The following is a 16,489-nucleotide window of genomic DNA, read 5'->3' on the forward strand; positions in this document are numbered from 1 at the left end:
TCATCCCCAGACGGAAGGCTTAGTAGAGTGCTTCAATCAAACGCTCAAATGCTGCATAAGGTGGTCAGCGAGAAAGGGAGAAACTGGGATCAGTTAATTCCCCTTGTCCTGTTTGCCTACTGGGAGGTCCCTCAAGCCTCCACAGGATTCTCCCCATTTGAGCTACTATATGAATGTTAACCCCAAGGACTTTAGAATATCCTTAAAGAAGGTTGGAAAGAGGAGGCCAATCCTTCCACAAATATTTCAGAATTTATCACACAATTACGCAATAAGATTTGGCAAAATTAGGCCCATTCTAAAGTAGAACATTGAGTGTGCTCAATCAGCACTGGCTCGCTATTATGACTGGGGTGCGACTTTCAAGAGTTTCGTCCTGGGGACTGTGTCATGGTGCTCGTCCCCTCTACCCACTCTAAATTGTTGGCTCATTGGCAAGCCCTTACAAGATTAAAGAGAGGAAATGTCTGGCTGACTATTTGGTGAAACAACCCAACAGACAGCTAGCTGAGCGAGTATATCATATGAACTTATTAAAACCGTGGAGAGAAAGGGTGTCTGACCCTCACTTCTCCCAACCTTGCTGCTTCTTCGCAGTCCATCATCTTAATCTCGGTGAGAATTTGACATTTCAGCAACGATGAAAGCTCGAAGCAGTGATCTCGTCAGTCTCAGACGTGGTGATTGAGCGACCCGGAAGAACCTCCCTTGTTGAGCACAACATTGTCACGAAGCTGGGAATTGTTGTCAGAGAAAACCCGTCTTGCCTCCCAGAAGCCAAATGAGTGGAAGTCGAACTTGAGATCAAGTGAATGGTTGACCTGGGTGTAATCCGAGGAAAGTTTTTGTCCTTGGTCTAGCCCTGTAGTCTTGGTCTCAAAAACGAGAGCTGGCAATTTTGCATTAATTTTCCGCCAACTAAATGAAGTCTCCAGATTTGATGCCTACCCCATGCCGTGAGTGGATGAACTACTTGAGCGACTGGGAAAGGTACAGTACTTGACCACACTTGACAAGACGAAAGGGTATTAGGAAATTCCTTTAACGGCATCCGCAAAGGAAAAAAACGCACTCAGTACCCCAAGTGGTTATTGGCAGTAAATGGTCCTCCCATTTGGTTTACACTGGGCACCCATCACGTTTCAGAATCTGATGGACAATTTGCTCTGACCCAACCAAGCCTATGGTGCTGCCTACCTGGATGTCAATATCATCTATTCCGGCACCTGGGAGGAGCATATTAAGCATATACGTGCGGTGTTGCTAACACTTTGTGAGGAAAATCCTTAGAAATTAATGCAAAAAATGTTTTTTTGGTTTAACCAAGGCTAAACATTTGGGCTACTTGTTGGGTAAAGAAACTGTACATCCCCAAAGTTCCAAAGTTAATGCCATACTTAACTTGCCCTGTCCAAAAACCAAGTGGCAAATTCATGCTTTTTAGGTTTAACACTAGAATTACCAGAGTCTACGAAAAAACTCGTAGATCCGGCCCACCTTAAAACCGTTCTCACCTCTCCGCCAGCATCTTTTGTCTTCTAAATGTGCCGATTAAGACGAGCAGCAAGCAGTCGGCTATTCCATCCCCCACCGTCGCAGAACGTTCACTAAGTTTTCTATCTATCTGTCTATCTATCTATCTCATGCCTTGTTTGATTATCTGGGAGTGACTGAACTGCTGGAGTTTTAGAGTGGAAATAATAGATCATTATTTGGAACACATGCATTTCATGTGTGTTCCGTTTCTACAATAATCTGTGTAAACACATTGTTAAAATAGAAGCTTTTTCATATTTTAGTAATAAATGTTACAAAATGTAGGCATAAACCATAGAATGTGTGAAGCCTGAAGTCCAAAGATCAAATAAACACTTTCACAAACGGTTCAAGAACGATACAACACCTTCCATGGCGTAACGTTAAGATTTGCTGACTCAGAGCGCAGCAACCCTACCGTGCCTCAGAGACCCAAGTTCGATTCCCAGCTGGGGAGAAAGTGTTATTTTTTTTTTTCTTTTTAACCTCAAACGGACATAAAATTTATAAATTGGTATGCACTGTGAATCGTTAAGTTTAAAATGTCGATCGCAGTTATTTCTGTTGATTAATTCATGCTTTTTACTTAGGGTCAGAACAGGAGCTTATTCAGCTTCTGATCTGACTCTAACAGCAGCAGTATAAATTCACACCGGATCTGACGCTGTTCGTTTAAAAAATAATATTGCATAATAGCATGTCTTTATGTGAAAACAGCAGTGTCAGATGGGGAATATCTGATGATTTCATATAGTGCTGAAGTTACTGCTCTTTACTATGCTTTCCTCTGCATGTCCTGGAGTACAAAAGAAACAGCGGTAGTATGTGTCGTGATACACTGCAGAGCTATAGCGCGTCTTTATGTGAAAACAGCAGTATCAGATAGGGAGGGGAGGGGAAGGATCCTGAACGCGACTGAGAGAATGAAAAGTGAAAAAAAAGACAAAGCTAACCTTTACAAGTATCATAAATTTCACTGGCTGTTACAGACTGAAATCAAATGCATGTTTTTATTCTAAAATAGTAAGAATAAGAGCAATTCACTTCTCAAAAGAGAGTCGTACAGGATTGAACTCGTGACCTTTTGATTCCCAGTCAGCAACTGATACTGTTGCGCCACGGCAGCAGTCTTAGTAAATATGTGTCAATGTCGCATGCTAAGGAGGCTTTTTTCCTGCAGTTATATTTTTGAATAAAAGCGCACTTGTTCTGTTATATTTGTACCTTTTGTGAAAGCGTTTCTTTGATATTTGGACTTCAGGCTTCATACATTATATAGTTTATGCCTACATTTTGTCATTTACTACTAAAATATGAAAAATTTTTCTGTTTTAAAAACGTGTTTACACAGATTACTGTAGAAACAGAACACACATGAAATGTGTGTGTTCCAAATAACGATCTATTATTTCCACTGTAAAACTCCACTTCAATCCCAGATAATCAATCAAGGCATGAGCTGGGAGAAGTTTGTGTATGTTCTAAGTCAGTGGGGGGGATGGAATAGCCGGCCTCTTGCAGCTTGTCTTTATCTGCACATTTAGAAGACAAAAGATGCTGGCGGAGAACTGCGGACGGATTTACGGATGGATTTAAGAAGTGATTTAAGGTGGGACGGATCTACGAGTTTTTTCATAGGTTCTGGTAATTCTAGTGTTAAGCGAGGTATTATCGCAGTTTGTACCCCAGTTCTTCAAGAGGGCCGCCCCTTTAACGCTAGAATCCCTGAAGCCCACATAGAAAAAAAAGGCAGTGTGCTCCATGGTTACTCTCTCAGGTGTGCGTTAAGATATCATATTCCCTTGTACCAATAGCATGAGTTTTCCGCATTAGACTTATACGAGCGACATTATAAAATACCAGAAATTATACTGTAAAATCAAGTCCCGACTTATCCGTGGGTATATACAGTACAAGTTTTTTCATGGGCATCAGGGTTAACGAATTTAACAAAGAAAGGGGCACGTAATGCAGTGGTGTGGGATGAGAAGTTGGAAGCTGCAATCTGTGACCTAAAAAAGGACCTCATTTCAACACCTGTGTTAATAACCCCTGATTTTTCATTGACTTTTATCTTACAGACCGATGCTTCGGACACAGGATTGGGTGCCGTGTGGAACCAAAACATCGATGGTGTTGAACACCCTGTTATGTACCTTAGCCAGAAATTGCTGGATTGAGAGACGAGGTATGCAGCGATGGAACAGGAGGTCCTGGCAATCAAATGGGCTATTATTCAACTCAGGTATTACCTCATAGGACAGGAGTTCACTCTTGTGACAGACCACACCCCTTTACAGTGGATGGCCTTACACAGGGAGTAGAATTCTCACGTCACCAGGTGGTTTCTTGACATGTAGCCTTTTCAGTTGAAAGTCCAACATTAGTGGGGTTTTCTCCATGCCATGTCCTCATGGCTTGGGTCACCTGATCAGCTAGATCTGGGCTGATGGGTGGGTACTATCACATGCATGTAACTGGGGAACAACCTAAGGGCTTAGGTAAGTGTGATTTACTGCCAGGACACAAGCGGGCACTGTTTAATAACACTCTTCTCCCTCTCCCTCTGCAGAAAGGAAGACTGACACCTCTCCCACTATGACGTCACTTCCGGGATAAGACCACCTGGGCCTGCCCCTTCCTCCCAGCATTCCTCTTAGAGGGGACCAAAGCTATCTTGCTAGCAGAACGTCTTGAGAAATCACATCTCAACATTTGTATAGTAGCATGCATTTTAATATATGGGGTTTGTCTTTGGGTGCCCCAGACCCTTTATCTTGTGCCTTGTGTATCCTTACACCTTAGAGCACTGCACTTCAATAAATACACCTGTATTAAATGAGCATAATGTTACTCTGTTTAAAGAAAAAAATAAATCTATAATTAGATAGGTTTTGAACATGTTTTATAATTGATTCCAATTTGGTATTTTACATTATCTGTATACTTATACTGCGGTGGGTTGGCACCCTGCCCAGGTTTGTTTCCTGCCTTGTGCCCTGTGTTGGCTGGGATTGGCTCCAGCAGACCCCCGTGACCCTGTATTCGGATTCAGCGGGTTGGAAAATGGATGGATGGATGGATGTATACTTATAACATTTAGGAATGTTTATAACTTGAATTTCAACATATGTAAATGTTGTTGTTCATTAGCATGAGTGACACTGATTTTTTTGTAACTGTCTTTGCTGGAATGTAATAAAATACAATTAATTTTGTTGTAAATGATGAAAGTAAATTTGTTTTAAGCTGACAACCTTGTTGTTTGACATGTATTTCTTCTACACACACACACTGATTATAGATTATAGTAATGGCAACATAGCCTAGTGTTATTTTCAGTAGTGGCTGACATGAATGGAAAGCTATATTTGTACAGAACATACTTTATGGTAGTGTTAACAATTGCTGCTTTAGAATGGAAATTCAAAAATATGCCCTGAGGACAAAAATAAATAAATAAATAAAAATGAATAAGTTAAGGAAGAGGGGCTACAAAATGAGGAAAAACACTTGTAAATGAGGTGGTACCAATTTATATTGATTATCATCACCTAAGTAATGTTTTGCTTTTTATTTATTACCTTCAATTTCATCCATTTTTTATGTACTCTTTATTTTTGCATTAAAAAAACTTTTTTTTTTTGCTTTTTGTCCAACTGATGGCACTTTTCACAAGTTCATGTAATATACTTCCATTTACAGTTGCAAAGCTGAATTTATACTGAAATACCATATTTTTCGCATCATAAGACACACTTTTTTTTCCCCAAAAGAAGATTGGAAATGTCTGTGCGTCTTATGGAGTGAATATTGCGTCACAGACCATGATGTGTATTACCTGACAAAAGTCGACATCCAGGGGTAGAGGGCAACAAAACTCACTGTTACGTTACAGGCATTCCCTCTGTGCTTGGAGGAATGTTAGACTCATTGACTCGGCATCTAATCCTTGCATGTGTGTGAGTTGCAAAATGTAAACAAATGTAAGCAAAGGCAAGATGGCATCAACATCTCACGAGGGAGCTAAGCGAGTACAGAAAACAAAATACTCAGCAGACGATGTTTTGCGCATTATCACTGAGTCGGACTCTGATTTTTCAGAATCTGATTTTGTCGAGAGTGATCAGGAGATCGAACAAGAGAGTGAGGAACTGGCATCTGCTGATCGGGACACCAGCTGAGCACATTCGTGCAGCCGATGCACCTATGGCAAGGTTCGTGTGGGAGGAATACCTAGACATTGATCCGTGGGAGCCAAACTGGCTACCGGACTTCACAAGACAGTATGGCTTGCTGTTGGACTCGACATAATTACCAGCCGCTGGACTACTTCAGGCTGTTCTTTCCTGAAGCTGCCTTTCAGCTACTGTCAGACGAGACAAACAGGTATGCAGAGCAATTTTTTGAATCGAGGGCTGTGCTTGCACCGCATTCTCGTTTTTCAAACTGGAAACCCACAACAAAACACGAGATGAAGGGCTTTGTGGCATTACAAATATAGATGGGACTAGACTGGCGATATAACTTCAGGGAGCATTGGTCCAAACGTGCTTTGTCCCCTGGTGGCGTTGGACAGGTTATGCCGCGTGATTATAGGTACATGCACCTGCAAAGTGATTGTGAGCAACTGAGCTTCATAAATTCTGACACTACCGATGAGGAGTTCTTGGGGTTTCCATAAAACTAGAACCTTAAAGTCTCTCTTTATTTGTTAATGACAGTGATGATGTTTTCTTAATACCGCTGTTGAATTTACATGGTTGAAATATTATTCTGCTATATTTTATTGAACATATTAGTATGCCATTTGGTTCAGAATATTTTTTTCCTTGTTTTCCTCCTCTAAACCTAGGTGCGTCTAATGGTCAGGTGCATCTTATGGTGCAAAAAATACAGTAGTGTATTTTTCAAATGTGATGATATGATAAAATATCATTACTTTGCAGTCAAAAATATCATGGTATTCCCCCTATGGACTTTTCTTGCTTAGCTTGTAAAGAATTAAATATACCAATATCACAATTTGAACAACCCCAATTAACACAAAAAATGAAAAAGAAAAAACTGAAAGCTAGCTCTGACAGAGGATTCATACATAAGTCTAATGGCTTCCATACCTACATTGGGGCAAAAAAGTATTTAGTCAGCCACCAATTGTGCAAGTTCTCCCACTTAAAATGATGAGAGAGGCCAGTAATTTTCATCATAGGTATACCTCAACTATGAGAGACAAAATGAGAAAAAAAATCCAGAAAATCACATTGTCTGATTTTAAAGAATTTATTTGCAAATTATGGTGGAAAATAAGTATTTGGTCACCTACAAACAAGCAAGATTTCTGGCTCTCACAGACCTGTAACTTCTTCTGTAAGAGGCTCCTCTGTCCTCCACTCGTTACCTGTATTAATGGCACCTGTTTGAACTCATTATCAATATAAAAGACACCTGTCCACAACCTCAAACAGTCACTCTCCAAACTCCACTATGGCCAAGACCAAAGAGCTGTCAAAGGACACCAGAAACAAAATTGTAGACCTGCACCAGGCTGGGAAGACTGAATTTGCAATAGGTAAGCAGCTTGGTGTGAAGAAATCAACTGTGGGAGCAATTATTAGAAAATGGAAGACATACAAGACCACTGATAATCTCCCTTGATCTGGGGCTCCACGCAAGATCTCACCCCGTGGGGTCAAAATGATCACAAGAACGGTGAGCAAAAATCCCAGAACCACACGGGGGGACCTAGTGAATGACCTGCAGAGAGCTGGGACCAAAGTAACAAAGGCTACCATCAGTAACACACTACGCCACCAGGGACTCAAATCCTGCAGTGCCAGACGTGTCCCCCTGCTTAAGCCAATACATGTGCAGGCCCGTCTGAAGTTTGCTAGAGAGCATTTGGATGATCCAGAAGAGGATTGGGAGAATGTCATATGGTCAGATGAAACCAAAATAGAACTTTTTGGTAAAAACTCTACTCGTCGTGTTTGGAGGAGAAAGAATGCTGAGTTGCATTCAAAGAACACCATACCTACTGTAAAGCATGGGGGTGGAAACATTATGCTTTGAGGCCGTTTTTATGCAAAGGGACCAGGACGACTGATCCGTGTAAAGGAAAGAATGAATGGGGCCATGAATCGTCAGATTTTGAGTGAAAACCTCCTTCCATCAGCAAGGGCATTGAAGATGAAAGGTGGCTGGGTCTTTCAACATGACAATGATCCCAAACACACCGACCAGGTAACGAAGGAGTGGCTTCGTAAGAAGCATTTCAAGGTCCTGGAGTGGTCTAGCCAGTCTCCAGATCTCAACCCCACAGAAAATCTTTGGAGGGAGTTGAAAGTCCGTGTTGCCCAGCGACAGCCCCAAAACATCACTGCTCTAGAGGAGATCTGCATGGAGGAATGGGCCAAAATACCAGTAACAGTGTGTGAAAACCTTGTGAAGACTTACAGAAAACATTTGACCTCTGTCATTGCCAACAAAGGGTATATAACAAAGTATTGAGATGAATTTTTGTTATTGACCAAATACTTTTTTTCCACCATAATTTGCAAATAAATTCTTCAAAAATCAGACAATGTGATTTTCTGGATTTTTTTTCTCATTTTGTCTCTCATAGTTGAGGTATACCTATGATTAAAATTACAGGCCTCTCTCATCTTTTTAAGTGGGAGAACTTGCACAATTGGTGGCTGACTAAATACTTTTTTGCCCCACTATAAATGTAATTTATAGAGAAGAAGCCCTTTTAATTGTCACATAGTTGAACTTCACTGTTTTACACCTTGTGACTTGAAATTAATTTTTTTTTGCTTTTTAGATTGTGAAAAACACTGCAGACAATAGCCTCCTGATTTAAACAACTTATGAAAACAAGCGTCTTGACTACAAAAAGCTCAAACCAGAACGGCAAACATAACACTAAGAAAAACAGCAGCATCCATTTGCCTGCCAAGAATATGATGGATACATTATATCTAAATGCCCTGAATTTTTGTGCAATCAGCAATGGTCAGCTTAAGATATGGAAGAAGATGATCCGTTGTGGCAACCCCTAACAGGAGCAGCCGAAAGAAGAAGAAAAGCAATGGTCAGCTTAAAGAATTATCATTGTCAACAAAGTTTTCCAGAATATTAATTTCTTTATATTCATTATAATAACAGGAAGCAGATATTTATAGAGGTTAATTAGCATTTCCTCTTAGAAAAATCACACTCTACACTGTGTTCATTGTTAATGTGGCAGCATGATTGATTTTCAGACCAAACTCAAAATAAAGCTGATGATGCTTTCAAACAGGGTTGTGAAGAGGCTACTAGTAATCACCTGATTACAAACTGCCATGCATACTCATTACCTTGTGCCAGTTCCTTTCACATCTGTCCACTAAAATAGATGGTTTTCATAATGATAAAAAAACATTAAATTAATAATTACAACATCATATTGGTGAAAACAACTTCTACCAAGCATATTTAGTCAAATACCCTATCAAACAATAAACTGGAGCACTATCACAAATTATGAGAAATATTACTTGTTGAAGCCAAAATATTTACTTTTCTTGTTCAGTTCACTTTATTTTTTATGCCTATAAATATTATTTATCACTGATTCAACCAATTTCTCTTATTCAATACTTTATATCACTGTGACCAAGCAAATGACCACAGTCAGGCTTGGATGGTAATTTGCATTGCCACCAGTAGTGCTGGGTGGTATGACCAAAATTCTATATTATGGTATTTTTCAAAATTATACCAGTTTCACGGTATTCAACTGTATTTTTTTTCCCATGCATGAGTGGATGTTAACCCCATTTTACACTGAAATTACTGCAGTTGACTGGCTAAGAATAACCTATTCCACTGTCATGAGAATTGCACATTGTACAAAAAAACATTTTAATGTGCACACAAATATTAATACAGGTTTGCATGGCCCCATAAAGCGTTAGTTTTCAAGTGGGTGGCACTAATGAAGAGAAGGAATCACACTGCATGACAGTTGCAGTTAAAATATAGAACCTTTTTATTGAACAAATTCTGCAAACAACTTAAACTATAATTTTGACAACATATTTTCATTTCCAGAGGTGCTTGTCAAAAGTTGTATTGCACTGAACATGTCTTAGGAAAGGAATAAACAGTAAATATTTTTTGTAAACCAACTACACTTTCTGTTAATGTTCAATCTGACATGTTAGCTATATGGATTGTAATGGCGTTGGTTATCTCGATCCACCGCTTGCTTTTTTTGTTGTAGCAGTACCTCTAGCAAACATGTCTACAAGTGACGTCTGACTCGAGTGTCCTCTAGCTTTTTCAGTTTAACCCGAGGACGTGGAGGGTGCCAATCTTAGTTCCATACATTCATGGTACTCCAAAGCATGTTTGCAGCTAAGGTGGTGCAGCAAATTGCTGGAGTTGCCACTACCAGCAACAACTTTAGCTTGACAGCATTTGCAGTAAATAGTGGTTTGGTCCACATCCGACCTTTTAAAACCAAAGTATCTCCAGACAACAGACACGGCTCCTTTTTTCGGCAAAAGTTCTTCTGTGTCATCATGTTCAACTTTATCATCTGCTAAAGCTTCAGTTTTGGAATGTTCTCTGTCCATTTTCACAGCTCAATACCTCCACTAATGTATTTACTCCGTTGCATGTCGTGTTTAGAGGTGTAGCAGTGAAAAAGGCCCCCCCCTTAAACAGTTTCCCACTGCACCACGTTCCAAACATTGTTTAGGGTATTTAAACCGGTGTAGCGGTAAAAGAAAAATCCATATCATAACAAAAACAAAAAACGGTTTTCGGTATAAACCGGTATACCTCCCAGCACTAGCCACCAGAACAGTTTTCTTTTAAGTGCTACCCAGTTGCAGACAAATATAACCCATAACTTTGTATATCTGATAAAACTTCCACAGGTTATTGGTATTTAATAATACATAATCAGAACATTATTGTTCAGATGAAAAATGGTTGAGAGAGCCGTTAATCTTCACGATAAACGAAATAATGGTCAAACGGCAAACCAAATTTTTATTTTTTTTAAATCAACATGGGTTCCATTATGTCTGGAGAAAAACTAAGATTGAATTCTACACCAAACCAAAGGTCAAGCATAGTGGTATTGGCATTATAGTTTAAGGATGACTTACTTTATCAGGCTCTTAAGGATTTGCTATCATGGAGGAAATATTCCAGATTCTTCAAAAAAAGGAACACAAGCACAAAGGAAAAGACCAAAATATGTTTGCCATGTTGTAAAATACTGATTAATAGCTTCCGTTAACAATGGCATATCCAGTTACTGAGCTCAAGGCTAAGGTAAATTTTTCATATGGAGCATTGCAAGCTGAATGATAATATATTTTTTATGGCATAGTATAAGAAAGTGGTAGGTGATATAAACTGTTTTTTGAGTGCATATTTTTTCTGTTTAGCTTTTTTAGCTTATGGTGTCAATTATCAAAGCCTAAATAGGTATTTTTTCATCCTATCCTGGTGTTTTTTATTCCTAGTCCTTAAAGAATACTGTTGATTTTGGTTTTCAGAGCAACAGATACCTTAAATCATAGGCCGGTTTCCTCCATTAAATGTATGCTGCATGAAACTTCTTGTTTTCTCAATTCTAAGTATTTTAATTCAAAAATGTCCAACATTAAATTTAAACTGTGTTCTAATAAAAAGGAAGGAAATGTGTGTTTGATTATTTGTGAGCACACACAGTTCCAACACACACAAAATTACCTGATAATTCAATGACATAATCAAGAAAGAACTAAATGAGAAAAATGAAAACAAAGAAGTGAATTAAATAAATGACAGATGTAAATGATGTAATAGACTCTATTGTATAAAATCCATTTTTCAAAACTTTATACAAAAATAAAAGATATTATTTGGAATGTCAGGAATATCATATTTCAGTTTGAACAAGGAAAGTTTCCAGTCTAATTAAGTAAGTGTTTTCTGTAAAGGGTAGAAAGAGCACCACATTATAAAACTGGCTGGACTAAAACCCATTAGCCACACTGTTCCTGGATTACAACAAACACACAATCCCTAATAATCCAGTCCCTAATAATCTGCTTAATAATGGTAACATTGAACAGATAACAGTATTAAGTTTCATATTTCTTAAGCTACAATGTTGCTTTGGAATATTAACACTGTCATCTGAAGGTTTATATAAAACAACACTTAATATTTTTAAGAAAAATTAGACATTTTTCCTTTAGTCAGAAGCCAACTTTAAATTGGCCAACTATGAGAAAGTATAGGTAAGTGCATAAGTGACGGCTCCAGCTCAATATGACTTGGATGAATGGAAAGATGAATCTGTAATAAAATCTGCTCATCACAGTTTATTTTTTCGGTATCCATGCTGATAAATTTGCTTAGACTTTAAAAATAAGCTGCTGGGCAATTTATTTAAATGACCTTTGCTCACGTGCTCATCTGTTTGTTTACCCCCAAATGATCAGCAAAGCAGAATTTCTTCACTTCTTGTGTCTTATAGATAATAACCAACACAGCATGTACACACACCTGCCATATGCAAAACGCCTGTCCTTGTGATGATCTCCGAAGGTGTCCCACAGACGTAGAGAGACACTGACCTCATCCACAACATCACGAGACCGTTCCAACACCTAAGTAAAGAGCAAATATAAAGTACAGAATCATTCAACAAAAACAGCCAGTTGTAATCCCGGTAAGTAAAAGAATCAATCATATTCTAGCATTTAAAATTATGTTTGCATATGTCTTGGAATTTATTTAATGAGAATACCATTACTAATATTGTTACAACTGACTCAGGCCAGTGTGATCTGAGGTAACTTAGGATTTGATTCTATTCAATTTGTTATTCTTGAAACTTGTACATTAAAACAAACATTGTGAACAAACACCTTACAATTAACTATTACCTCAGCTACACCCTCTCTTGGAGTATGATTAAGTCAAACCAATATGTTGTCTCTGTAAATCCTGTTAATGTTTAACGTTTTCACTTAAGCAGTAAAGATTTAAAATCAAGTTGTTCACTTACAAATCAGAATTTTTCATTTCAGGGCAGCGGGTACAAGAAATCATGCCATCATAGAGCACATCCAGGGAATGAAAATTGGGCATTTTAAACTCACAAATCAAGTTTTTAACTTTGGGAGAAAAACAACAGTCCTAGATATAAATCCATGTGAACATAGACAATACATGAGCACTCCTGACTTGAAAAATGTTTAGTACCAGCAGCTTTAGAACATCTAAATCAGTCACAGTTCACCTACAGATAACTCCAATCTGTAAAGTGAAACAAACTGCAGGAAATGTTTAATCTAAATGGCATGTAACTCAGCATGATTCTATTTTTCTTAGTTTTTACTGGGAGAAGATTTTTATTAATCATTTGACCTTCTATTTCAAGGGTAGTCTTCACCATAATCAACCTAAAATTATTGTAATCATTTCCCATAGTATTCTCAATAGGAAGACTTCTAGAACTGGATGTAGCAGACATTTGAGTATAGTCAAACAGTTAAATATACACCAAGAATTCCAATGAATCTTCACTTGACAGAGTGTTAATCCTGACTGCTTGTCAGTAGCACTGCATGCACTTGTACCCTGAATATTTTAGTGTCACTAGTCTCTGATAGGAAATGTTACAGAGCTACTTGTTTTTAATTTCCTGTCCTAAAGGCTGCAGTCTTTCTCAAAGGCTGTATCATATCACAGCATCAATCTCAAAAAATGATTTTTTCAGTATTTGCTTTTCTGAGTTCCATGGTAATTTAGTTGTAGTGCTTATTTACTTAAAAAAATAATGGTAGCTGAGGAAGTATGCCTGACATTTTGCAGCAGGAACCTCTTATAAACAGGGAGCAGCCAGGCAGACTTTACAATAGTGAGCAGACCAGAATATTGGCTTTCACATTAAAGAAAGTGAGGTAATAAACTGAGAAAATTGAGGAGTCATCCTGTGCAGGGAGAGGAATGGTAGAGTGTATGTTTCCAACTGAATTTGAAGTGGAAGAAAACAGAGGCACTTCTTCAGCAGAAATTAAAAGAATCTGCTTTAATATGTTCAGAATATTTAATTTATTTAAAACAGACACTCCTTGTCTGAGTGTGGACTCTGAGCAAGCCTGTGTTTTGTAAAGCAGCTCACATTTTTATCATGAAAACCAACACATAAAGAGGAATTTACACTAGTTCCCTGATAACCAATACGCTTGTCAGCTTTAGAGACAAATTTGTCAATGTAATACATAAAGTTGTTCAACATGTAAGCTTTGTACCTTCTTGATTTCTTGATAAATGTTCCCATGAACATTTTATTAAAATTTTGCCTTGTAACCATGACAAACATTTTATTTTCTTTTTCGCCAAAAGTATCACAATTAAACATTTTGTGTAAATATTTTATTAGTTTAAAAATTTATTATTTCAAGATAATTTTATTTATTTTAGTATTTTATGGTCAGTGAACAATATCACAACAGAAATTAATTTTGTTAATAAAAATGAATGGGTTAAACTTGTGGTCTACACTTTAATTGCAAAAATACACTATTTATAATTGTTTTGCAATTATTTTTTTATTTATTTATTTATAATTGTACTGAATTTATTAAAATCAAATAACATTCCATACAAGCAAGTCAAGTTTTACAAAACTAGGTTTGAAACTAATCAACTCCCACCCCTGAGAAAGAGAGCTAGGCCAACAGAATAAAGCATTAATAGTACGATAAATAAATAAATAAATAGAGTAAAAAAAAAGGGAAAAGAATCAACTTCTTCAAATTAAATGCTTATTCTAAAATGTTATTGATTAGATCCTGCCAGGTTTTGAAGACGTTTTGTACAGAATCTCTAAGTGTAATATATAACATCAGTTAACCACTGACTTAAAAGAGGTGAATTAGGATTCTTCCAGTTGAGCAAGATAAGTCTACATGCCAATAGTGAAGTAAAGGAAATTACAGTTTGTTTGTACTTCTCCACTTTAAGCCCATCTGGAAGTACACCAAACACATCTTTTAGTGGATTAGGAGGGACTGTGATTCCAGGACAGTCTGAAAGGCATTTAAAGATTTTGGCGGAAAATGATGTTAATTTGGTACACATCCAAAACATATGGCCCAATGAGGCTGGAACTTGACTGCAATGTTCACAGGTTGGATCTTGACCTGGAAACATTTTGGACAATTTTAAATGAGACAGATGCACTCGATATATAATTTTAAGTTGAATAATTGTATGCTTTCAGCATATGGAGCTCAAGTGAATTCTGTGCATGGCTGCTAGGGATGGGAATTGATAAGATTTTCACGATTCCGATTCCATTTTCGATTCTGTTTAACAATTCGATTCTTTATCGATTCTCCTATCGATTCTTATTTTTAAAAAAGGAGAACACACAGGTCGATTAACTTAGAACTTTGTTTTATATCATATCTTTGAACAAGATAGAAATTTAGGAGTAGCATGACCTTACAAACCCAACAGTGAGATCTTAAGAGATCCACAGCCTACGGCTCCTCGATGGGGTGCCACGGGGTCCCCAGAAAAAAATGTGTAAATATAAAATAATAATAAAATAAATATTCTTCTGTAGCAATAACAAAGTATAACATAAATTATTCTGTGGCAATTACACAAGAATGTCCAGTAACATTTACACTCTCCTTTTTAAAAGTATATATGAGCTGAGCACTCAAAAATAAAACTACATCAGCCAGCAACAAATACAATCAACTCAAGTCCAATGGAACTGTGCACAGTGCAATTCTACAACCATCAACTATTTTGACAGCTACATCCATGTTGGCCGCATTATCAACAGTGGCTGCCACAACCTTGTCTTTGATACCATACTCCTCCAAGATCTCATCAGTCTCCTCTGCTACAGCTGTCCCTGTCTGTGCCTGGTACAGTGGTTTGGTTTTGAGGACTTTTTCTTGAGCCTGGCCATTCCTGACATAATGCAGCGTTACTGTGAGGTAATGATCTCGACTAAAACTTGCCCATCCATCTGCAGTGACGGCTGCCTTCAACACATGTTTCAGCTCAGAAATGGAAACGGATGAGACATCTGGTAAGAGGAGAACACGCAAATTTGACATTCCCTGACTTAGCCTACAATTAAACACATTCACTTACCATAAATCGGGGGCATCTACTGTGGCAAATGGGTGCAAGCCTTTTACCACAAACTTAGTCACTGCTCGGTGACATTCGTCTATCCTGGCCTGTGTCATTTTACTTTTCCCCGCCTCTGTGAAAGGAGAAGCTACCGGTAGACTGCAGCGAGAACTGCCAGCATCTGAGACAGCCAGACTCTGTCTGTCTCTCTCGTCATGGTCATCTAAATGCAATGCACAGTAATAGCAGGTTTGCAATAAGGCAAATCGCGCTAACATAATATGCAATGTCAGTTGATTAGTTACCTGCCGTATTAACTGGAGAGGACCTGCAAACGTTACCGCTGCTGCTGGGTTGAGATTCACTAGTCCGAAGCGGATCAAAAACACAACACTCATTTAAGGTTATCGCGTGTTTTGTGTGCAAATGCTTTTGCATATTCGTAGTGTTTCCTCCCTTTGATGAAATATCTACTTTGCAAGTATTGCAAGTTGCCCTGTTGTCATCCTTTCTCGTAAAGTATAATCATACTTTTGTGCATTTGTGCCGCTTAGGCGCCATGTTTCCTGCTGGGTAAATGACGCTACGCAACGCAGTGACGTCATTCGAGGCGAATGGAATCGATAGGGGAATCGTTTGCAAAAATGGCAAACAGTTCCAAGGAGTTGAAACAGTGGGAACCGGTTCTCAACAAGAACCGGTTTTCGATTCCCATCCCTAATGGCTGCCTTCTACTCATTTTCTGAAATGCTGAGTAAGAGATCCTTTTCCCAATGTACTATGGGATCTT

At 38.2% G+C, this 16,489-nt stretch overlaps 1 protein-coding gene across 2 annotated transcripts in view; it reads right to left on the reverse strand.

Annotated features, from left to right (window-relative positions):
- rhobtb4 (Rho related BTB domain containing 4) overlaps positions 1-16,489 on the reverse strand; it is a 204,587-nt gene that overhangs the window by 114,884 nt on the left and 73,214 nt on the right. For both annotated transcript variants that reach the window (XM_028804661.2, XM_028804662.2), the window contains exon 3: positions 12,097-12,200. In XM_028804661.2, coding sequence (XP_028660494.1) covers positions 12,097-12,200 — 104 coding nt within the window. The remainder of the gene's footprint in view (positions 1-12,096; positions 12,201-16,489) is intronic.

Source organism: Erpetoichthys calabaricus, chromosome 7 (assembly GCF_900747795.2).
Source record: "Erpetoichthys calabaricus chromosome 7, fErpCal1.3, whole genome shotgun sequence".
Classification (NCBI taxonomy): Eukaryota; Metazoa; Chordata; class Cladistia; order Polypteriformes; family Polypteridae; genus Erpetoichthys; species Erpetoichthys calabaricus.